Source organism: Lonchura striata, chromosome 10, assembly GCF_050655825.1.
Source record: "Lonchura striata isolate lonStrDom1 chromosome 10, ASM5065582v1, whole genome shotgun sequence".
NCBI classification, from domain to species: domain Eukaryota; kingdom Metazoa; phylum Chordata; class Aves; order Passeriformes; family Estrildidae; genus Lonchura; species Lonchura striata.
Window position 1 is genome coordinate 9,963,912 of NC_140712.1, and position 26,293 is coordinate 9,990,204.

Below are 26,293 nucleotides of genomic sequence, written 5' to 3' on the forward strand. Positions count from 1 at the left end.
TGTGGTCCATCCTTCTGCCCAAGGCATGTGAGACTAACAGCTCTGCACCAGGATTCCCAGCTGTGGGACCGCCCCACTAAACACCAGCAAAGACATTCTGTGCTCTGTACATCCTGCAGCTGCTCAGCACCACAGACCCCACGTAAATGCCACAGCTGAGCCACTGCTCAGCAATTACAGCTTATCTAAACCACAAGTGCCATATATCAGTATGTGCCTGGTGCTCTAAGGGAAACTTATCTGGAGTTTTTCCTGTGTCTGCATGTAATTACCTCTGTCTTCCATATCACATTTATTACACATACTGTATAACTCTGAAATCAGTCCTTTGGAGACTCCAGAGTTCATTATTCTCATTTCAGTCATTTATAAAAGATCTGCTGATTTTTGAGAATGGGAAATAGAAATTTCTAATTGCATATAATTAAATACTGGCACGTTGTCCTGAGTAAAAGCTCTGCAATACACTCGGGTCTATAATTCTGTTGTCAATTAACTGTCCTCCTGGACAAGTTGCTGTTTTCCTTTTCTAAAACACTGGAATCAGTATCTGCTGAAGGGAAATGTAGACTCTAATTGTCTAGAAGAACAAAAGGACCACAGTTGACTCTTCTAATTTATCCCTGATCTTAAAGGGGAATTACGAGACAGAAGATATTTCGATAAGGAAAACACATTCAGATTTTTCTCAGTTTTTCCCAGTTGCTGTTCCTACAACCATCACAAGCCATTAGCTCTGTAGCCTCATGGGCATTGCTCTGTGATGCCTTTTTTGAAGCACTTATGATATTTTATTCTTAAATATTAAATATTATTATTCTACCGATAAAGTATTTGATGAAAAATGCTACATTTGTTAAAAATGTCAAAAGATTTCTGACCCAAAATATGCATTTATGGTGGGTGTGAGAAGAGTATTTATGCAACCATATTTACATTTAGGATTTTTCTATGGATGCACATCATTCCCAATGCATATTTCTAAAAGGACTGTCATCTGGGTTTTACCTGTAAGTGAACTTTGTGCCCAAAAAAGGATTATTTACATTTTGATGTCATTAGATTAAAAATGGTATGTAATAACGTAAGATCAATTCTCACTAAGCTTGACTCTGCAGGTGTTTTTAATTACTATTTCACCAGAACATGGGGGTTAAACAATGTCAGCAAGGTATTACCCTCATACAGAGATGCTTTCTGTGAGGTGCTTGAGTAGAAATATTAACTACAGCCTATTAAGATAATGACATGCTGAATTATCCCTAGGACTGATGAAAACAGTAATTAAACACTACAGCTTGCATGTGTCATCATTACCTTATTTTCTTTACAAAATAACAGATGGTTTTAGGTATCACACAACATGAACAGCTACTAACAGTGATGGTGATAAAATCAATACACTCAATGATATCAGTGCCAGCACTTCTAGGATAAGAAGTGTATAAACGTATCTGGAGTGGAAGGAGGTCTGGAATAGGTGTAATTCATGCTTTAGCTCAGCCACAGTGGGCGTAATATCTTGTATTTCTTACTTTAGTCCAGGCAGCTACCTTTTGAAGAAAACAGGGTGCATTTCCACAGTAGCCATTCATCAGACAAGATGCAAACTGAAACTGCCTCAGGCAACAAATGAAATATCATGGAAGTGACAGTTTGGTTATTAAGAGAGGTTTCTTCACATTACAGAGCCTCGATATGATCTGATTTGATTCACATTTATTTCCTGGAGGGGTGTGTACATAGAAGGAACAATTCTGGGAAGCCCTGTAATGGAGTGCAGCCTTAAACTCTCTAGTGAAACACAACAAATGCCTTTTCAATCTTTAGCTATGATATCACTTTCTCTTGCAGCTTTCTTACAACTGGTAGGGCTTCTTTGCCTGGGCAAATGCATATACTTAACACAGTGAGAAAGGTTAAAGTGAAATGAAAATTTTTGAGTACTTTCTGAAACAGTCAACTCAAACAAGGAAAAACCCAGAAAAAATATATAAAAAAAAATATAAAGCAATAAAACCACTTTGAAGTAGTTTGCTGTATTGTTTTTTCCTTAGCACTTGAAATAAAACATTTGTTAGGGTAGGACTGGTTTTAAACCAAAAAACTCCTCTTCAAATTCACTGGAAAATTTAAACTGTGCTTACTACTGGACAGCTTGTGTTTTTGTTTTTAAGATGTTTTTCCTAAAGGTTGGGATGTCAGAAGACAGCAGCTTCCAGTAAAATACCTCAGTTTGCCTGTATGAATCAAGACACTTCCTCTATGCAAAAGTCATCAACAAAGCACAAAATCACAGAATCATTGCTGCAAATTTGCTTGAGACTGTTACACCTGCTTTATGTTGCTAAGCAATAAATTGGAATTCTTTGAATTCGCAAAAATTACCATTCCAGTGGATTAATTTCTGAGACAAGAACACAGTACAGGAATCACAGAACTGATTGCTCTAATGATAACCTAATGACATCCAAGGAGGGTGTTCCCTATTGCCACTTCTTGTTACAGGAGAGCCTACATAGCTCTCACATACTGTAGAACTGAGTATAAAACCATATTCACAATGACTAAAACCTTTTCAGCTATGAGCAGTGGTATCTCTTGCTGCTGCTGTCAAGCTTCCAACATGGTACAACCCAGCTAAAAGAAGATGCATCAGTGAAAAGGAAAAAAAGCACAAATCGAGCACAACAAACAAGAGAAAAGGAAGTTAATCAGATTTCTGGATGTAGTAGAGCAAAGGGGAACTCCAGACCAGGGGACAATAGGCTGAAAGTAGTGAAAGAAAAAGAAATCCTCAGGTGAGGGTTCAGCTGGTCTAAGTCAGCGTAGCCCCAGGGAAGTTACGCTCACTTAGGCCCGGTAGGAATCTGCCTCAGCAACCTGAAAAAAGAAAGGGAAAAACTGATAAACAAGAAAAGACTGAGATTGAACAGAAATATATATATATATATATATGTATTTCCCTTTCTCTGGGAAGAAGGAAGAAAATTCTTGTCGATGGAGCTGAAAGGGTGGGAGAACGGACAACTTAGCAGGAAGACAAAGCTGGAAACAGGAAGCAAAAAGAAATAAACAATGAAACCAAGAAATGGCAGCATTGCCAGGTGGGAAAGAAAGAATCTTAATGATATCCAGAATGAGGTGGGAGAGAGAAAAATTATGTGCTTTTAGGAATTTGATTTCCTATTGAGGTTACTGCTTTTTGCATATGCCCATCAGAAGCACTTTAATATTGGTCTTGGTTCATTGTTACTATTCATTTTTATTCCTCTGACACTGCTAAATAACATTAAGTGTAGATCAAGATTTCTGGAATATACACTTCTGGATCACTGCCACCATTTTTCCACTAGACAGATTTTTCAAGGTATAATACTCTCTTCACCTCCCCATCATCACTGCAAAGTGAAAAAATTCTTTAGTCAATGGGCATTCTTGTAGTAAATACAGAGGGGGAGGAGTGTATGAAAAGGAAGAATACCCAGAATATGATAAAAACCCTTTAACATTTAAAATAGAAGTGTCATCAGCTGAAGTTATTATTTCTGTTATTTCCCATCCATACTAGTGTTATTAAATAAGCACTGTTTACAAGCCTCTACAAGCCTGCACAATATGCACACACAGAACCCTACAGCAAAAATGCATTTATGTACTATTCACAGTAATTACCTAAACATATGAGCCTAACTTATTATACCCATTACTATGTGAAGCAAACACCAGATCCCAGACTGAAGATATTCCTTAACTGGGTTTGAAACCCAGTGTCTGGAACACTTGTCTAGAAAGGACAGTCTTATCTCCATAATTGATGCACTTAAATCAATACCCATGGCACCCAGTGTATTTCTAATTATTTATTTTTAAAACAACTGTGCCTGCATGGGCAGGCTATACAATATTTCTGTGTTGTTTGCAGCTAACTTGCTGGGCCAGTCTTCCATCTATACAAACTTTTCCAATACAAGATATACAAATGGCTAGCTTTAGGTTTGTGTGTTTGCCCTCCCTTATTAAACAGGACACTTCCTAGATTAATCAGCAATAGAGCAAGGTTACAAGCAATGGCCTGAAAAATACAAAGGTTTTTAAAATTTTGGTTTGTTTTTTTTTCTTTTACATTGAAATTTTGTGAATCCCAACATTCATTTGGCATAGGAAAGCTGCCCTTGTCCAACCAAAACAAGACAGCATCCTGTGATGCAGCTGACTATGCAGAAGACTAATGATCCTTTTCGCTCTTGTTTTGAACAGAAATGCTACTCTGAGGTGGAACATGTTTTCCTTATGAAAACACAATTAGTGGCACAGGGCTGAGAAAAGTTCCAGTTTTGAGCTTATACTTCTCATACTCCATAGCTGTCATACTAATCTAGTAATGAAAACTGGGGCCTTAAAGCTAAGTAATTGCTCTGGGGAGTGTGGAAACTGGAGATAATATACAAGTGATGACTGCAAAGGTAACGTGCATCTTTAACTAAGCCTCATTAATAACCTCGTTAACAAAAAGAAACTCCCAATTGCAAAATCCTGATCACACCACTCGACTATAATACATAAACAGTAAAACACAGCAGCTCCTCATGCTGCATACATCTATATGCTATGTTTATACAGATGTATGCAGATAAAAAATACACCCATGTACACACACATTCTAACACTACACAGAGACGCAAACAGGCTTAAGTTTATAAGCAAAGAGTAGGTGCAAATGAGTACCCACAGAGAGGACACTGTGTCAGGCTGGACAAACCCTGTGGTGCCACTGAAACGTACTCACCATTTGCAGAAGATCAGAAGAAACCATCTGCATGCAACACATTGCTGTTGCCAAAGCACAGACAATGGTGGAGATGATATTGAGAGCGCACACACTGAACAACAGGTCCTGCGGAGAGACATCAGCAGAATATCATCTCTTATCTCAGGGACACAAAGGACAGGAAATGCTTGAGGAATTTGATAACAAACACTCTCAACGGCTATCGATTAATATGGTTCCAAATAACTGGGTAAAACACATTTAGCTTGTAATCTTTTCAGGTAGCAATCCACAAAGGCAGCAATTACAGAAACAAACATCTTCCCTTTCCCAGTTCTCACAACACATTTTCTAGTAGATATTTCCTGAGAAATATTGATATTCAAATTTTCTTTTTCCCCAAAAAGACAAATTACTCTTTCATGGTCGACTCCAAGCTGCAGCTATCACAAGAAAGAGCCTATGAAAGACACCTCTGATTAAAAACAACATGCAGAAATTTTATTGCTTTGAGTAGTTGAAACCTGAAATGTAGGGTTGTGTGTTAAAAAAATTCTAGTATGAAATAGAGACTTATCCTGTGTCAGAAACTTGATGCATCTGAAATATTTTTATATGAGAAAAAAGTAGTGATTACACACCTAGATACTTCACCTTCTACCGATGAATTGAGTCTTATTAATATGACTTATGGTCATATTGTTGGCTTGCTTTTTTTGAAGAAAAAGAAGCTTAAAATAGAGCATAGAATATTGGTTTAACAAGGAGAATAAAGAAAAATAAACATTTGAATTAAAATGGAAGATTTTTATAGCAATGGTATCACTAAAAATAAAGCATCTCTTTCCCAATCACTGGATTTGCATTTACGTCTCCACAGCCAATGAAAAGACATTAAAAGAATTCAATGTGCTGGCAACATTTCAAAACTACTACAATCCTTGTACAGAAACTGCATGGCTGCTGTGGCTGCTGTGTGGCTCAGTTCTCTGAATAGCCAGTAAAAGCATTTGAGAAAAAGCAGTGAGAACAAATGAAAAGAGAATTTAAAATTGCTACAATACCATGAGTAAAAAACACTCACTGTGCAAAGAACATTCCATAGGATCTAATTTTAAAGGAGTACTGCATTCACTGCCAGTGCATGAAATAACTTCTATGCTATAAATTGCTTTGTTTTCCCCAACAGTTCTGAAACGAAGTATAGAAAGGTGCAGATTTACCCCTGCCACTGTAATTGCTTGCTCCTCAAGTGGCCTTCATTTGAAGATGGAAATGCCAGCCATGGGAACCAGGTAGACATTAAATGGGCCAACAAGTTTTAGTCATTTAGTAACTTACACTGAGCCAGATTTGCTCTGGCTGATCTGGTCAGTAGTTTTCTGTCTTCTTGGCCAGCCCCTCAGCCAGGGGAATAAGGAATAATCAGCACTAACAGCAAAATACTGGAAAGGCCACTAAGTCACTTACAAAAGGTGATGCACTCAAAGTCATACAGACCCACTAGAGCATTCAAATGGAGGTAAACAGGCAAAGTGATCCCTGGAGACCCACTTAGTTAACAGTGGCCAAAGAAGCAGACTGCTTTCCATATGCAAACCTAGGCAAAGAACACTGAGGCAGAGACAATATCTAAGGTAGAAAATAGGACAATTTCCTAGTAGGAAGAAACATCATCCACTGTCTACTACAGTCATTTAAATACAAAAAACTTATCCAATCTGAGTGCATACCATTTATGCTAAATAACAAAGTTCTAAATTAGGATACAAAGTATCTCCAAGACCCTTAAACAACTTTATATGTGCTAGGACAGACTTAAGTGTGCCTCTAAGTCTCATGACAGAGGTTTCTCTTATCTGTTCCTAAAGACCCCACAGCAGTGTTTTTTTTACCATCAGTGCCCTGGTTATGTCCATCCCACAAATGAAACCCATGGCTTCTTTTCTTCCATAGCTCTTGAGAACAGGCTGTTACACAGCAGACTTTTATACCATTGAACTCTATTACCACTCCTGAAGCCTTTTCCACCTTCACTGCATGACATATTAACACCATTTTCTCCAATTCTCAACTGAAATCAACTTTCTAGGCCTCCAATCGTTTTCATTAATCTGATTTATTTCACCTCACCTGGACCCACATTTTTCCTTAAATGCAGAATCCTAAACTAGGCACAGCTGAAGATCTTCCAAACACTGACTCCAGTGTGAGGATTATTTCTTGTGCCTTGCAGGCTACATTCATCCTTGGCACACTGGGACAGCTGTGCTCCGTTTGTTTATGCTTTTGGTGTAGGGCAGGGATTACTGCCCACAGGAACAGCAGCCTCTTTCCACACACTCCTTTCCAGGCTAAGCACACAGTTCCTCTTCCTGCTACAGTATCTTTGAAGGTGAAGGTACAACTAGAAAATGCCAAATGCAGGGATGCAGAGTTTTTAATGTATTTCATAAAGATCAATAAGGAGCAGACATGTAAAACATTGCAAGTCTAAAGTATTAACAGAGACAGTAATAATTGAGCAATGACTGTGGAGGCCTCACCACCACTAGATAGTCTTAAAGCAAGACTGCTTCTTTATTTGTTTTGGCTTTTTTATCCTAAAGTCAGTTTCAACTCAAACAGGAACCAAGCCACAACCCACTCTCCTCCTTTGCTCCCCACTCCCCCCACCCTCCCTAAAGATTAATCAGCCTCAGGCACTAACCATTCACTCCCTGTGCCCTGTAAAAAAATAATTAGGTAATCCATGACACTCATTTATTCAGCTATAGATAAAAAGTGAGCAGGACTAAAGCCCTCCACGGCCAAGCACACTGCCAGAAGGACAGGGTAGGTGCTTACAGACAGCAGCTGGAACAAACAATGACAATTAAGATGTCCTTTAGGAAATGTCTGAAAAAGCAGTAACCACAACAGGGCCAGTCATAACTCCCCACAGCCCCAGCCAGAGCCAGCCACATTTATAGGTGCCTAAAGGAGCAGGAAATCTGTACTAAATACAAAATCAGGGAGCTTTAGTAACAGATCTTTAGCTGACATCTACCAGAACACTAATCAGAACACACAGCATGTGAATCTCTAATGGTTTGAAATACACTTCTCTGCTCCTCAGAAATGGCTGAAACAATTTTCTCTTAGATGCTGTCTTTGTTTTTTTAAGACAAAACTCTGATTCTTCAGCATGTTTATATGATAATTAATGTTCTGATAAGTATAGTGTACTAGGGAAAATTATTCTTCTACAGGTTATATATACAATTTTCTTCATACACCTTAGCTCACTAGCTGCAGAGGACACAAATTCCCTTCAGAGTGGAATCAGCTGTCAGAATTGCCAGGAACCATGCCTAGATCAGTCCAGAGATACATGCACAGCAGTCCGACAGCATTGTGAGCTCTTTCTCTGTGGCCACTTATTTTTCCAAGTAGGTCCCTCACTAAATCTTAAAAGCAGAACTAAAATTTAGTACTGACAGTGAAAAAAGCAAGGTTTCATGGTTGCAGTATTCCATTTATACTACAACTTGAACAATTACCAAATTAATGGTGCCAGCACCTGCATAACTGTTTATCATGCTTTCCCTCCATAATAACAGACACCTTTGACTTGTGTTGTGTTCCAAAAGGATACCTGGGCATTCCCAAATCTTCTTCATACTGTCATTTCCCATATATCTAACTTAGGGACAGAACAGGTATTTTTTCCTTTTCCTAATTCAAGCTGTTTTCACTATTATTCTTTTGACAGTGTTTTTGTGCTACTGCTCCTCAGTTCTTCCTTTACTAGCACAATTAAAATAATACATAAATGTATAAAAATGCATGTTCTGTAAACGTGTAGTCCAAAATCCTACAGAACAAATTAAAATAGGAGATGTATTACAAAACCTGAATATTATTTAAAATCTGAATGTTTAATTGTAATATTTTAATATTCTGTATTCAAAAAATTTTAAGATAGAACTAATTGAGAATATAGTATTAAAAACTCATACTGCAATAAGCTTAAAAAGCAATTTGTCCTGTAAACTGATTTTCTTTGTTTTCCATCAAACTGCTGGGTGATAAAGCAGTCAGATGGTATCAAACTGGAATAAGTAAAAAATTGGTGATTGCCACATCGATAACTCAACTGTAGAAACAATAATTTAACAAAGCAATTTAGAACAGCTGTTAGCACATGCAATTACCTGACAGAAGCAAAGAGATGAGATAGAATCTAAAATGAAAAATGACAATGGCACAAATCCCATCAGCCAGTGATGGGTGCACTAGCAGAGCTGGTCCTTTATAACCAATGAACACTCACTGCACGTGTGTTCACCCTCCTGAAATTCTGTCCTTCAGAACATCATTTGTACTTCCTATCACAGCAAACACAAAGCAAAACTGGAATAGCAAAACTTCACTCTAATGGTGGGCCACACCCACAGAGCTCCTTCAGCTTAGAAACCAATTTATAACTGCATTTGTCTCTAATATCCGTTATCTTTGAAAACCATCAAGTAAGCCAGGCTAAACCAGGAATATCTGGACATCTTCAAAATTCAACTCAAATACAGACTTTGGTAAATATTTAGTCACTCTCTCGCTTCTTCCTATCATAGCAATAAACTACTGAAAATTAAGTTACGCGCATGAACATCAAAGCACAGAATTTGTCACTCAGTACAGACCACACCACACAGATGAAGCACAATTACCTCAAAATATTCACTCTGCCAAGTACTATATAGAAAATGAATCAGCTGTTCTGCTTACACAGAATTGAGAAACTGTATTTAAATCTGTTTTGCTCTAGAAAGACACGAAGTACATCCATTTCATTTTATGAGTTCAGGTCTGCTCAACAGTACTGAGCTGACAGGTCTCTCTACAACACACTCACATTTTGCTGGCTGAATAGATTATTTTCCTGTGGAAATAAAAGATTTGTAGTCTTTGAGGTTCTTGACACTTTTGAGACCTTAGCCAATATACGATGAAAGAAGCAAAATCAGCTTGTTGATGTGTAAAAGGAACACTCTGTGAGCAGCAGCCCTGAGCACACAGATCTCAGCATCCCCAGCAATCGATGGCTAAAAGCAGCTTCACGGCTGCAATGCTGTGGAGATGATTTCTTTTCTCCTTGATTGACTTCAATTATAGTGCTTCATTTCTTATCCTACTGTATCCTGAAAAGAGATAATGAGCAGCAAAGCTTTTTCACCCATGAAATTAGTGTCAATGTACTTCTTTTATTCAAGAATTCAAGGACAACAATCCTTTTAACTCCAAATATAACTTCAGTTGTTCCCACTGGATACGTCTAGAAAAACACTGGGAAAAATTTCTGCTCTAATACAAGGAAGGCTCAAGAATTAATTCTGAGTCAAATGGGTCTCAACCACACATTACATTGTAAATGGAGAGATAATCAACACTTCATAGAATAGATTTAAGGTTTGAAAGTACAGTGTAATTCACTATTTTATCACATTTTTAAGAAGCAGTGCACAGTGCACTGCTACTTAAAAATAAACTGAAAAAGGTCTTTGCTTGCACTCAAGTTTGCATACCTTCCCACTCAGGTGCTACATTAAATTTAGTAGACTCCTGAAAGGCTAGGGTTTCATAACTGGACAAGGATGGAATAACCAGATTCCAATCATTCGAAGAGGCACCTTTTCAGCTGTGAGAGAAGTTTACAACCATATACACTCATTGTCCAAGCAATTAACAGAAAGAGGTATGAGGAAGGAAAAGTAGTTTAGCTATTCAGACTACAAAGCCCACCCTGATCCACCCTATTTTTGATGGTCTTGGTGTGGTAAATACACTCTGAATGTAGGGAATAGTTTGCCTGTAAAGGAATGTGAAACAAATCCAGCATTTAAAAATATGATCTGGAATTACTTATTCTGTGCTGAGCTTTATCCAATTTTAAGTAGCTTATGAAGCCTTTCAAGTAAGTCATTCAGTAAAATTAATAATATTGCATTTGATCTTACAGTAAACCCGAGGAAAGACTGTTCTCATAACTCTAAAGAACGTGCTAGGAGCCATCCTCCTCTGTTTTGCAAGTGGAAGCATCTTCTTCTGAATGAAAAAAAATTTCCATATATGATCAGACTTGGCCATCCGGAAACTCAGTAACAATAAAATGAGATTCAAAGGAGAGGAAAGAAAATAAAGTATTCACACAGAAGACTTCAAGAGCCCTGAGCTACATAAATCTTTAATAGAGATGCCTAACTAATGAATGCAATCAGAAATCTGAAAGAGCCACTTACTACCTAATTGTACTTGAACTTTAGCATCTCCAAACCAAATATTTATGCTGAAGACAGAGGAGGGAATCAGCTTCTCTCCTTGCCCGATAGTCACAAAAGCATTCTACAGATGCACCTTAAGTAGGAAGCAATCATGTAAATAGCAAATCTATAAATTCACATACATGTCTGCAGGTATTCTGGACTGTGTAAGCTGTTAAAAGTAATTTAAAATACTCAACTGGATCATTACTAAACCAAAACAGCATAACATTCCCCTCTTGCATGTCAGTATCAGAAAGCGATAATATGTTACAAAATAATTCAGACTTCTAAATACCTAATTTCATCCTCTGAAAATGTCGCATGTGTATCTTAAACTCAAAATACTCTGAGTTTAGGAAGAAGACAAAATTTTCACAGATTAAAGACATCAGGAAAATTTAGCCATTTTACTTTAATTAACATGACAATAAAAACTCAGATCCTTAAAATTTCATCCACTTCCTGCACAAAACCAGATTAAGTTGATGTTACTGAAACTGCATCCTAAATCCACCCCATCTGTGGCCATCATCTAATTTTTGGACACCTGATTCTTAATAAACCTTTTAAACTCTTTTAACTAATTTTGTAAATAGGTAGGATTTGTTTGTGCCTTCATTTGGCTTCAATTAAACCAAGTAACTTCTTAATATAGGATAAAGCTGTTATAGAAGTATGGTTACTGTAAAAAAAAAATCAAGATAATAGGACACTGACATCCTTTAGAATCACAGATTGCTGACCCTGAGTATCCAGAGGAAAGCAAAGAATCTTATTTTCAGGGGCAGTTTAGGAGCTACTGATGCAGGAAACTGTAAAAAAACACATCTCCTAGTGAAATACAGAAACCAGGGACTCTCTCCATTGTAAAACAGGGTAGATGGATCACACTTGGGTGCCTGCAGACCTTAACAGCAGTTCATCACATCATGCAGCTGCACTATTTTTAGTGAGATGGGCAGACAAGACTACAAGTATGGTATCATAAAATTAATTCTAATCCTACCAATTCAACACCCTTGAGTGGGCTGAGACCCCATTACAACAGTGAAATGGCACAGTATGTTTGTCCATTTTGCTGTAACATATAATTCTGTGCTGAAATCCCACTATTCAACTAATCTCAGAAACCAGCGCTTATAGCTCAGTCAGCATTTGCAATCAATACTTGTATCTATACATGTGCATATATGGGACCACACATACTACAGCTGTAGCTCCTCTGTCCCTATTAAAAGGTTTGAGTAGTTTGTTCAGGGCTTGAAATGAAGAAAGAAGGAGACTGATTTACAAAAAAGCACACAGAGATGGTTCATTGCAAAAACAACAACAAATTTTAGAGATTTTTTCAAAGCAATTATAAACCCCCCACTAAATATCATGCAAGGCTCAGTAAACATACACAGGATCAGGAGCCACTGCTGGTTTTCCTTGTCCTGTTTGACTGCCTGGGAACAAGATCAGACAGGTAAGATGTGCTGGATTGTTCTGTTCACAGTGGAGCTCCACAGCTCCTATCACCAAAATCCCACAGATGACTTAGAGGAAACATGAGATTTTTAGCCCACCTGCAATAAAGAGGAATGTGGAACCTACATAACGTTATACATTAAATGTATAATCTTAATTCTGGTTCTCTACAGTTCCTCTCCCTCTGGTTCCTCAATGAATACAATTGAGCTTTTGGTACTAAAACACCTGTTTCTTTAAAATCACATTGTAGTTGTTAATTGTAATTAAAGAGGGTGAGCCTTATCATTGTCAGCTCTTACCTCATGAGCTGTAACTTTTTTTCTTATGGGCTTAGTAGAATGCTGTTCTTAAATTTACAGCCAGGAATCAGAGCTAAGCCAAACAGAAAGCAAATGTAGAATTAAAACTGAAAAAGATGTAAAAAACTTTCTGAAAAAGTTATTTTCCTAACTACCCTTTCTTAGATTAAAAATTCTGAACATAATTAAAATTGCAGTCAGATTATACTCAGGGGAACTCCTGTGTTGAAACCCATTTTCTTGTAGTGTAAACTGATATGTCAATTCCCTTTATAAATGATTGAGTTATATCTTAGAATAAATTAAATTTTGTGCTTGTATTCTGATTGCTGTATTGGTTAGAATCCTTGTCTTGATTTTCAGCATATGTCACATCTACTCACTCCATATGCTGATAAGGTCCTCTAAAGATAAACAGTTGTTTTCCCTCTCATTAAAGTTTACCTTGCTGACATATTTACAGGAAGCAAACATATGCACCCTCAATCTTTATTTTAATGGGATTAGCAAGTCAGCTTTGCCTGAATGACAGGTTCATGTTTCTGCATCTGTCATACTTTGAGGACTGTCCTTCTCAGAATGATAAGTTACCTTCTTGTAATACATTTCACTGAATATTGTTGTTTTGACCAACAATGTCAAGTTATGCTTCTTTTCCACTTATTAAACTCCTGCTGCCCAGTAGGTTTTTGCTCTGTTACCTTTATAATGCTCATTAAAACCTGAGGCAGAGCTCTTATTTAACTTTGGGGCCATAATTTAACTTCTACCTCATCCATATTACTTGGTGGTAGCTTTTTTTTATTATTTTTTTTTTTTTCTTTTTCTTAGCAAGACTGAAGAACATTTAGGTATTTACTACATACCTTGTATAGCATTTCTACCCAGTCAGAATTTTAAAATATATCTTCAAATATGAATAAAACTTTTATAGCTTTCTCAGGACCCATTTGAGAAAATCTACCTCCCTAAGATCCTTCTCACAATGAATTTCTCTACTTTACTCCATTATTTTCTATTAGTTTTATTAAAGTACATATTTTGAAATTGAGAGTCAACAATACAGAGTTCTGCTGATCATGCAACTAAACCTAGAATGAATCAGCATCTGCCTCTCAGCCTATGGTTCCTTTTTTTGAGCAGTTCTCTCATTGATTCCTTATTATTTTTCAAAACAACATAGCATCAATGCCTTCCCATTTGGTGATAATGAAGTGAAGCAATGATGGCAGCAATTACACTGTACTCTAACTCACACAACACTCTTAGTATTTGCTCTCAATTTTTCATCTGGGTAGCTGTAACACAAAATGCTACAAGATTTAAACTTCTCACAATGTTGCAGGGCATTTTATAAGCAGGTTTCCAGCATCACCCAGAAAGAACACTGACTCTTCCCTCCCAAAGTAGGAGCAGCACATCAGGAAATACCTCATCATTCTGCAGTGCTTTGTGTTTCTTTGCAGCAGGCCATAACATCAACAAACACCACCTCGAACAGGGAAGTGAAAGATACCTGTTCTTGCACCTTCCAGCAAAAACCACAGCCAGTCTGAAGTTCTGTTTCTTGAGTAATCTTCACCAAAACAGTTACCCACACAAATGCTGATACTGAGATGGAGAAGTTTTTTGCACATAAGGGTGGCCAAAGAGAGAACAGCAGCTGCTGCTCCCTTCATCACATACTTTCTCTTGCCAAGTTAAAACTGCAATAAACAGTTAATTCTCTCCTAACACACCTTGAGGGTCAGCCTCACTGCATTGCACTCCTGCAGAGGGTTCAGTTTCAGTGTTTCTCCCAAGTTACTGCAGCCTGATGTCTGATGCTGCATTTCACAGCAAACACAGACACCATCACTGTCGAATTTGATCTGTGGAGAAAAGAAAAGGTCAGAAAAAGTATAAATCAACAGAAACACAATTCTCAAAAATAGTATTTACACTTACAGTAATGACTACTAAATGCAAAATTAAAATCTCTGTGCAGAACATTAGGAGCAGAATGTTTTCCAATGGCTAATATAAGCTATAAAAACAGGTAAAATACAGATACAATGTCAAAGGTGTTGTCTTTATGCTGCCTTTTGAAAAAAATTTGCTTTGCAGGGACAGGTGAAACCAAACTAACTCAACTGAATAAACACAAAACCATACTCAGTGTGGGAAAACCAAAAATAACACAGAGAGACCAGAAAATATGTGAAGGAGTCATGATCACAAATCAGTCCTTTATTCCCCAAAGTAAAGATGGAAGCACAGTGGCTGGGTGGGGAGAATTGAATCACTCTGTTACTTATTCTTTTGCATTAAAAAAACCCCCAAAATTTCCAGACACAAATCGACAAAGAAATTCCTAATCCAAATACAGATTTGATATTTTTAAAGCAAATTCTCTCTAGGATGTTGCCAATTTCCTGAACAAAAACAGGTATCAGCTCTCCTTGTGGAATTACCTTGCACAGCCTTATACATAGAATCATTTCAAGAGAATATTTACTTACTTCTTAGACCTCAAATAACATTAAATGGTTCATATTATCTTAAAAGTTATATATTTAAATATATGTATTTTTTTAGTGCTACCCCTATCAGGCTTATGTAGCACTCTCACTCTCTCCTTACATGCTGGTGACCAGGGAGCAGATGGAAGAGCACAAATAAGAGTCAATTAAAAGAACATAATAAACTTCTCCAGATGAGGTACAGATGACTGAATGCTTGCTTACTGTGATGAAAGCACGCTCAGGGCAGGAGCTACCTCAGGAGACTGCAGCTCCTGAGACTCCAGATTGCCCTCTAGCCAGCACAATTTGTAAAAGGCTTTAGAAAAAACTGGGTATGTAAATTACACCATTTCCCATATTCTCCAAGGCAACACTGGAAATAATTGTCTGTGGCAAATCACAGAAACTGGTCATACCCTATGCCATAGACACTGCAAAGAAACAATGAAAAAACACAATTTGCTCACATCTGTGATAGTTGTGGGGTTTATTTCTCATTAGCATACAATTTAACTACAAAGCAACTTGAACAATTTCAAACTAGTTCTTTTCCAATTCCTGTAATCTTTTTATACTTTTAAAAGTTGAAATATCTGAGCAAAACACAACTAAATGGTTTATGATCAACTGACCTCAGCTCTTCAACCTGATGTAAAATCAAATACTGGATGTCACTGGGGAGGTCTTGCTCCCAAAACTCTCTGGAAATGGTTCAGGGGTTAAGAAATGCTGCTGAGGAATTTTGGAACTCACGCTTTGAATTTAGAGGTGTGCTAAGGCCAGGGGCCAGAAGGCTACACCTGGTACATCAATATAGGCTTCAGCTGTTAAAAAGCTTTTGTAATGAGGAAAATGGACTTCAGACAAAGCTTTCTACTGCAAGATTGTCTATTCTGATTCTCGCTGCCCCTGTTTAATAAAGGACAGGCACTGACTTATGCCATGCATCTGGCATTTTGAATGTGAAATACAGATCGCAGGGCCACCTGTATCACATGTAATGAACAGGTGTCACAAAGATAAGGTTCAAAAGGCAGGATCAAGATTCCCCATTTATGTGAGATTCTCAATTCATTCTGAAAGTTGTTCCATAACTTTGTACTGTGTAGTAGTTCTTGTTTCAATGTAATTCTTAAAATAAGTTAAAAGCTAGTTGTTGACATGACAGTTCTTGCAAAACACAGGGCCACCTTAAGAATCACAGCATATTCAAAACCAGCCAAGATTCACTACCAGATTGGAAGCATATTATTTTTTGAGAATTTTTATCAAGTTGCCTTGTTATGCACCTTTTCCTTCCATGTTTGTGAAGTGACCTGTTTGCTGAGTTGTGTTCCTGCAAGAGGAGCAGGACCAAAGGCTGTAGGTGTCACTGCTTTTGTGTTCTCAGTGATGCAGCAGCTGAAAACACTCGTTAGCCCCTGCTCCAGATTGCCCTTCCCTGCCCTGCTGTGGTCTCACACTTGTGCAGACAGGATCAAGAGTTCATACAGTTATTCTGTCACCTAAACAGTGCCAAAATTAACATTTTTTTTGATTTGTGAAGGAAGGAGGAGAAGTGGTTTATTGTTAGCCCAGATCACATCTCAAAGGCCATTTCACTATGTGACTCCATAAACAGAGACAGTAGCACTGCCAATAAATCTGCATTGGTACAGGGAGAAGGGGTTGGGATCACCCCTTGCAGCTGCTGGGCTGGTGTTTGCCAACCTCAGACACAATTACACCAGCAGTGCCTCCAAAACTGTCTGTGCTTCAATCTTTTTTTGGCTGGCAGAGCTCAAGAATAAAGCATCATTCACTTCATCCCCTGCACATACCCCCACCATCCTGTGCATATTTGTGTCCCACTTCGTGATTCTTACTCATGCTAGTCAGTACTCACAGTAGAGTTTGTGTGCTTTCATATTTATGACAGTTGCACAGTACACCCTCATCCAAACCATATTTAAGATTTCAAACATCAGCCAGAGCTGCCTACATGCATAAATTGTCTTGTAAGTTTTTGTTTTGTCAAAAAGCACTACTGTTACATCAAAAGTCATAAAACCCATTAAAACTTGACTTTTATACAGCAGAGAATCAAAAAAGGAAAGCATCTTCCAAATTTATTACAAATACATGCACACACTCTCACAGGCTTTATGTTATTTTTTTCATCTGTATCAATTAATCAAATTCTGTCAATGCTGCTGGAAAGAAGCTTGTTTGCTTGTTTGGCTGCTAAGTGCACAGACACTCTCCCCTAACAGGGCAAATTAGGAGTTAGTTAACACTGTTTGCATTCTACCACCTTCTTAATACAAATGCAAGTCTTCTAGTAAAAGTAGTTATAGATTTTACTACTACTGCTAAATTAACCTTCAGGGTTTTTTATAGAGAACATAAAAAAAGGGAAGGAAAAATTTCAAAATGAAGTATCAGAGTTCCAAAGTTGATAAAAAGGCAGTGAAGTACAAGAAAGCTCCACTGGTGTACTTAGGGGAAGGAACTTCAATTCTAGTACCTTATGCAGAGAGAAAGATGGGAGGATCCAGTAATGATAAAGCTGCATAGTAGGGAAATATCAAGATTAAAAACTGACAGATGACTAAGAAAAAAACAGAGTATATTCTTTTTCCTGGACTTTTAAAAATTGTTTTTCAATATGCACAGACCTGGGTTTGGCTCCATTGCAAAATGGAATACAAATAAACCTCAGTTCTGGACCTGGGCTCTGCCATTCAGCTCTTTGTGAACATGCACCTGCTTCACCTTCCTTGCTTTGTCTATTCCAGCTAAAGATAATTCAGGGGAAAGATGACTCTTCCTTTATGTGTTGCTGTATCCACTGCTAATTTCAGCTGTACAACCAAAAAAAAAAGTAATCTTTCAATAGAGAGATTGACACCTTCACTACTTTTCTGAATAATAATCACCTGTAAATTTCATTAAAACTACAGCGTTTCTTTTTAAGTGAATAAATGGCTTACAAGACAGCTAAACACAATAAAAACAAACATAGATGAAGAAATAAAACGTATTCTGTCTTGTGTAGTAATAGAACATAAATGAAAATATATTAATTACTCTACCCATACATTTTAGGAGAACCATTTTTTAGACAACCATTATTTGGAAAAGAAATTCCTATACAGAAATGTTTCTCCTATACACATTAATGAACAGCCTGAGTGTGTAACTTCTCTGTACACATCTGACTCTCACTGATTTAAAGCAGTATCTTGAGGTTTTGGCTACAGGATCTGCTGGTAATTATGGGAAAAAAAATTCCAATTAATTTTTCATAACAAGGCGTTAAAGCTACTGCCTTTTTCCCCCTCATGTTGTATGTTGCTAAGCTGCAGGATCAAGGGCACAAATACCAACTTCACAAATTACACATTCCAAATGCTAACATATGGCAAGCACATTTCTCATATTCACAGTAAAGTACATATTATGGAATCTACAACAAATCCCCAGTGTTTAAAGCAAAATAAGACCACTGTCTTGCATTTTTCTTCAAATAAAAACACTACATGTGAAACCCTGCTGAATTTAAACTCCATAATACAGTAGATCCTATTATCACTTTTAAACATGTACTCACCATGAATGAGTTTGACAGAAAGACCAGAACTAAAACAGAATTTATTTTGAATTTGACTTTTTCAGTATATTGTGCTTGGAAATTTACTGGTTCAGTTACATGGGATGTTAACTGCATTTCAAACTACATGTCTGCAAAGGCTGGATTTTGACTCCTAGAGCTGCATCCCCAGAGAGGACATTTGTATCCTAGGAGGCAAGTAAAGGATTTAGATTTGATAATGTACACCAGTCACATAGTGCAGGATTACACAGCTCTACAGCACTAAAGAGAGCCATCTAAGGAATTAAAATTAAATATACACTTGGAACAAGCTGCTAAGAAACTAGGATTTTTCCTTTTTTAGTGAAAAATGGTAATAAAGTAATTAAATATGCTCAGCATAATACACCACCACCTTCTGAGTCAAATCCTGTGCTTAATCATAAAGCAGTGCTGTTCACTACAGTGCATCCCTCCCAGAGGGTGGTCTATGAGAACAGAACTCTAGAATTTCATACATATGAGCCCTGCAACATGGCAATGCAATATATTCATGTGGAAGTCCCAAGCCTGACTGAAAGGGGATTTTGAGCACGGAAAACCTGAAGAGTGAGGTCTGGGTAGAATAAAACTGTTGTTGGTTTTTTTTTTTTTTTAAACAGTTACAATGTGATAAACAGCCACAATGAAATTAACTTGCCCTTATAGAGTACAACACACTGTGACAAAGCTACTTAGCATTTCATCATGCTCTAAAAATCCAAACTACAGTTTGAACACTTATTATTAAAACTCAGTATTTCAGCCATGAGTTGACTTCTGCAGACATCTTTGCAAGTTGAAGTCAGAAAATATACTGGAATTCAATTTGTATGTACTTTTTTCCATTATATAAAAACACAAGGGCTTTAGGTAAATTGTACCTTATCATTTAGAGCATTCTACATCATGATAATTTGTATTGTTCTGTATTTTATTTAACACAAGTAACATTCATTTACTTTGTAAATGAAAAAGAAAAACAACTCAGGTTGGCAAACAAAATATTAGCATACACATACCAAAACACTCCTATTGTGAAATCCACTGCCTGGACAAGTATTGGATGGAATGAATCCTGATCCTGCTGACATCAAGGTAACCACCACACTGCTCTGATGTGTCCTGAATTCCACCTATTCTGCTGAAGCATCATTTTTACCATGACAGTAAAAAGTCAATCCTTATGATATTAAAAATTACTTTTTGAGGTGGCAAAACATTAAATCCATTAGCACTTAAAACTTTTCCCAAAATGTTTTTTTAGGTTGCAACACACAGATTGCTCTACTAAATACATACTGTTTTGAAAATTAAAGGAGTGTGTGAATAAAACCCTAACAGATGAAAACCAGAAGCCTTGCCCTTGGTAAGAAACAAAGTGTTTTCCATCACTCACCAACTGACATCCTTCCAGGGACTTCACCAGCTGAGCATTCTGACAGGAGAGAATGGACCCAGCCAAGTTCAGCATCACACACACTGCAGAGAGCAGCATGAAAAAGGTTATCTGGAAAAAACCCAAGCACTCTATTATTACTCACTTCAAGAGGCAAACAAGGAAAAAATACAATTTAGATGTTCAAGAACTTCCAGCCTGTCACACAATTACATGGATGACATTTCATGTATTTTAAAGAAAGTAGGGTACTTAATCTGACAGCATCCTTGGTCTTGCACTGTAAGTGAAAGCTAAATAAAAACTAGACATGGCTATTATATGTTTTCGTCCAGCCATTTCAAAATAATCCATTTATCTCCCACTTCTATCACACACTCCAAAAATTTAATGGGTTTTATTACCAAGCATTACTAAAAAGTAAGATTTGAAAAATGTTTTATTATAAACAGATGTAGTCTTGAAACAATTTAAATCCTTTTGATTGGGATATGGGTATCTTAAACAGAGAAGTATTTCTGAATAGCACATATCATGAGTGTCTACAAGTTGGGGAAAAAAGAGTGAATAAAATTTGGGATATATATATTTGGTTTTTAAACAACAATTACAATTTAAGCAGCATCCTCCATATCAACTACTCATGGTGTTAATTACTCCTTTTTTCTCATCTCAAAATATGTCAAAACAAGCATTAACCTGATTCCATCATTTAATTATCATTTTACTGCTTTAACTGTACAAAAACGTGGTGCAATCCATGCAGACAAATCTCAACATACAGGGAATGGCATAAACAGTGAGAGGCCAAGAACAAATGTGTGCCTGATGTGTGGCCACCTTAAATACTCTGCGTTGACATTGCCATAACTCAACAGGAGTGTGAGGGTATTATATGAAATTAGTAAGAAATTCTGTTGCATCTCTTTTCCATATGCATGCTCACAGTTTACAGCCCTTCACTGTTCTCACAACATGTTTTCTCAGTGCATGTGCGAGGAATATTTTTGACAACCTTAAATCCAAAATGGCTGTATATTTTTTTTTCTAGTGCTTTTGGACAAAACCCCATAACCTCCATAGTATTAACAAAGGACAGAAGCTGTGTTACAAACTTTAGTTGCCAGCTTCAGAGTCTTCCAAGCATCACAGCTGACAACAAGGACTGTCACATACACCAGGTTTATCAATTTTTTGCATTATTCCATATCAGCATTCATTAATGAAGAAACCTCTATTGGTGTTTCCAAGGTAACCTCTTCCTCTTGTCACTGGCAGACAAGAGGGACATGAAACAGGCTCTCAGAATTCCTGTTCATCTCGGTGGGTCTATGCCTCACATTCTGTTTAGGAGTTGCATTTCAAAGCGGCAATCACCACATGATATCAAATACTGAGGTTCTCTGTCACACTTGTCTTCCCAATTTTGCTATTTTATGCCTCATTTCTTAATGTCCCAGGCAAAGAACTACCTAATCTGGACATGGAGCTAAAGGGGGAAATTCACATCCTTTGTAAGTCTTTTGAAACTACCTTGCCTCTTGCAGAGCACAAAGATCCTAATAAAAGGAATTGAAGAATATCCAATCTCTTTCCTTAATGCTTCTCAGCTAAATACCAAAAAAAGCTTTCTACTGATGGGGTGGGACACACCTGGTACTCTGTTACCACAGCTTCAGAGGTAAAGTTTACCAACATGCTGGAAGCCGCAACAGAGAAAATGAGGCACAAAAGTATCAATAACCATATTTACAGGCATTAAAAAACATGTTCAATGAGCTTCATTTTTTTATCACAAATCAGTCTTTTCTAACACTGGCACAGGTGCAGCAGTAAAAATAAACACGTCTGCAACTCTATGAAAGATTGGCCATTGTGTATTTTGATGGAGACCCAACATTACACTATAAAACACTGCAGATGAAGTTAGATATACATTATTTATGAAGTCAAGTATGGCTAATTTCCACACTAAAATTTTCCTCAGAAAGAGAGCTACCAAACAATACATTTGCTCTGAGAGCTTAGTGTGACATAATGGAAGGAGCAGTATGAAGCTATAAGGAAACAGTATAAGGCACAGTCAACCCAATGATCAAGGGCAAAAACTTACACTGAAGTAAATACAGAAAGGTCAGATATTGAAGGGCTATGACATCCTAATGCTGATTTAAAACTGCAATATTATGTTCTTCACTTTTCTAGTTACAACATATAAACAAGATAAAATATTCTTAGAATTCAGCAAGAAGCATTAATGCCATGAAGCTCCAAAAGTCACCAAGAACTAACACATGAACAAAAAGCAAAGCCCATGGATTTATTATGATTTGGTAGTAGCAGAACTAATTGGAGAAGTCAAAGCTTATATTCTATACTACAGACTCCAAGGAAGAAATGTTAATAGACTTCCTATGTAAATGTTACCATGGTCCTATACAAATTCTACAAAGCTAAACAGTCTGGATGCAATGATTTAAAATTATGTAACAACTCACTATGTGAGATGTCATCTGCACATGGACCCACACAAGGTTCCTCTTTTTACTCCATTTCTGGGAACTACACAGCATATAAAGAGTGAGTCTGCATCTTTGTAGTCCCAATACACCACACACATCTGCACAGAATGGAAATATCAGTACCCTCTATGCCTTGCAAGGGAGAGCACAGAAAAAGTGCCCTTCCATACTGAAACAAAAAACAACTCAAAAAAATTATGCACTAACAGGTTATATTATCTTTCCACTATAAAGGAAGTTGCTTGTAGTTCTCTCTTGAGTATAACTTGACCTTTCAGAAAACTATTAATATTCTCAGATTATTTGAGAACATTTTTTCCCTCACATTTCTTAAATGTAGATACAACCATACACCTGCCTTCAGAATGTCCTGAAGTAGATCATCTTCATTTTATGGATACCACCAAAAAAATCAAAGGGATTTACAGAAGCTGATATATTCTCTGCCCTCTGTCACTTTCAATTTTGCCTCTCAATATTCCTTTTTTTTCATAACTGGCCTCAAGTAATTTAATCTTTTTTTGTTTTACCATAAATTGTAGAATTCCTTTCATCTTCTTTCCCAAAGGCACTGTTAAAACTGTATTACCTGAAAACCCAAAAGCTTTAATCCTTGAGATAGTTCAAAGCACCTTCTTGCCCCTACTGTCACTTTCACAATTTGTTCTTGAATTGATAGGAGGTAAAAAGGGGAAAAACAAATGAACCAACTTTAGCACACACTGCAGTTTGTGACCAGCAACATAAGACATTAACAATTTAGGTTTCTGCCCGTATACAGCTTCCAATTAAAAAATGCAGCGAGAGCAGCTCTGAAGAGGACTTGAGGTGTTGGTGGATGAGAAGCATGACCTGACCATGTGTGTCTGCAGCCAACTCTGTCCTGGGCTGCATCACGAGGAGTGTGGCCAGGAGGCTGAGGAACATGCCCCATCCCTGGAAGTTTTCTAGGCCAGGCTGGATGGATCTGAGCAATCTGGTCTAATGGAAGCTGTCCCTGCCCATGGCAGGGGGTGGAACAAGGTGACGTCTCTCCCAACACAACCCAACCCATTCTAGGATTTCTATGACTTTCACAAGTTCATATTGAGCCCTGTTTTGCCAGTATTTCTGATGAGGATTAAGTGACCCAAACCACCCACTCACTACTGCATATATACACATTGAGAGCACAGTAAAAAGGAACAGCACATATTATAATTTGAAGAAATACTTACTATTACAAGCAGGAAGAAGTTTCTACATGCAAAATAATTGAAGTCCTCCAAAAGAAATGTAAATATTGTATCACATTGAACCATATTTCTAAAAACAGCATTTTATTTCATTCCTCACACTTTCATTTTGGAGATATATATGAAACAGGACTGCTTTTTCATTGCTGGCTTTTCAACCACTACTTCTCCTGGTGGTTTGCAGTGGTTTGATAGTCAAGACATGAACAGTGAGACAAAACGTTACCCTCTGTGCTGATTAAGTATATTACTCAACTCTTCTGTGCAGGGCACTTTGATTAAAACCAGGCATTGCCATGATAGGCTGGCTTCTGTCAATCTGCCAATCCTCTGCACCTGTAATACTGTGCCTGTGTGCATTTCCTGTTAATTCCTGTCCTGCAGCTCCTGAAAGGTCAGAAAATCTCCTTGAATGAACTTTGGTCTACACTGAAATTGTTTGCAGAAAGCAATTTTTTGAGACACTGTAGTTTGATAAGAGATACTATAGGCTTCTTTCAAATCACATTAAATATGTGTGGATATATTCAATGAGATTTAAAATACATTCCTTTTAACATACACATTTCTTATTTGTGAAACAGCAAGAATAGCCAGAGGTAAACATGCTTGTCTCTATAAACTACTGTGTAAGTAGATTAAAAACTTGCTCCAAGGTATCTTGCTCACAGAACTTTGTCTTACATGAACTGCAGACAGTAACATTTATTGTTATTTATGCTACAGAATTTATAGTTTCCCTGACAGAGGTGCAGAAGGTTAAACACCAGAAGCAAACCTGAAAATTGATCACCACCAAGAGCTATGAAGCACTGAGATCAGAAACTGCCAGGACTAAGTTAATGCAAGATTATCGCGGGTACAGCCAGAAGCTAAATGCTCATTATATAGTACAGGTTTAAACAGATAAAACATAGAATTTTTAAAACATTTTAATTTCTAAATAAAAAAAATTAAAATAGAAATTTTAAATAAGCCCATTTTAAAAACTTACTAAACGGAAATGGCACTCAAATCAACACTCTTGACTCATGGTTTGCAAGTGTATAAGAAACAACAAAATTTATCTTCCCATTATTTGCCTCATAATAGATTTCTTTTTCATGATTTCTCAATGCTTGCCAAGAAGAGACAGGATGAAAAGTGTTGGCATTTCAGATCTAATTCATTATTCCATGTTTCTTGCCTAAATTAAAATAAAGCTTTGAACAAAAATATTTTCTCTAAGTCTAAAGCAACATTCTATATTAAATATGCAGAAAAATTCCCTGTAGTGTGGCATAGCATCAGGCTAAAGATTTTAATGTTTTTATGTTAGGAACCATAAATAATATCCTGTTTTATTCTAAATTATATCAGTCTGTTCAAGTCCTGTTATTATTAAATTAAATTACATATTCCCCAGATTAAATTCCTTTTGACTCCAGTGAGGCTATTTAACTTTGTAAAGGAAAGCTGAAACTTCAGTATAAATATTAAAATCCATGTGACTATTTCTAATTTCAAAGCTAAATAGTTCAGATGAAAACTTCTGAACTTGATGTATGTGATTTTACTAACTCTCTTATGGCCCTATTAACTTTCTTTCATTCAGCTAGATCTTGGAATTTAATTAATTTATTATTTATTGCTTAGTTGTATCTTCATTTCTATATTTTTATTAAAATATTCCGTGGAAAGTCTAACTTCAAATATGATTATATTTAAGATTATAAACAATGCTACTGGTTTTGATTTACAAGAAAAAATGATGCCTCCCTGTGACTGTATTTAATCTCCTGTCAGAGCAGCAATCGGCTTCCAGCAGGAGTCAGCTTTGGATAATGAAGGGAATGTTGGTAACAGCCCCTGGACAACAGAGAGGGGCATTGGGTGTTTGCAGCAGAATTTGCATCACACAGAACAACACATATTTAAAGACCAGGAGTACTATGGTTTCCTCCTGTTTCACTGTGCAGCAAACAACAACATCATCAATAAAGTGAGGGGTTTGGTAGCTGCTGCCAAGGCTTTTCAAGAACCCTGGAATCCAAAATGCAACCTTGGCTCTGTATACAGGAGCAGAGCAACAGACAAATGCAAAGATGCAATTTATATTGAAGATATATAAGATATATTCAATACCTCCAAGAAATTCCCTGTCAGTAGAAGCAATGGGCCTACAGTTAAGTTCTT

The 26,293-nt window shown here is 37.1% G+C and overlaps 1 protein-coding gene across 9 annotated transcripts in view; it reads right to left on the reverse strand.

Moving 5' to 3' along the window:
* ENTREP2 (endosomal transmembrane epsin interactor 2) overlaps positions 1 to 26,293 on the reverse strand; it is an 86,337-nt gene that overhangs the window by 15,715 nt on the left and 44,329 nt on the right. For 6 of the 9 annotated variants that reach the window (XM_077785876.2, XM_077785878.2, XM_077785877.2 and 3 more), the window contains exons 3-5: positions 20,362 to 20,472; positions 14,585 to 14,716; positions 4,790 to 4,897 (exon numbers count right to left, since the gene is read on the reverse strand). In XM_077785876.2, the coding sequence (XP_077642002.2) occupies positions 4,790 to 4,897; positions 14,585 to 14,716; positions 20,362 to 20,472 (351 nt within the window). The remainder of the gene's footprint in view (positions 1 to 4,789; positions 4,898 to 14,584; positions 14,717 to 20,361; positions 20,473 to 26,293) is intronic. The other 3 variants (XM_077785880.2, XM_085588689.1, XM_077785879.2) reach the window with 1 other exon arrangement.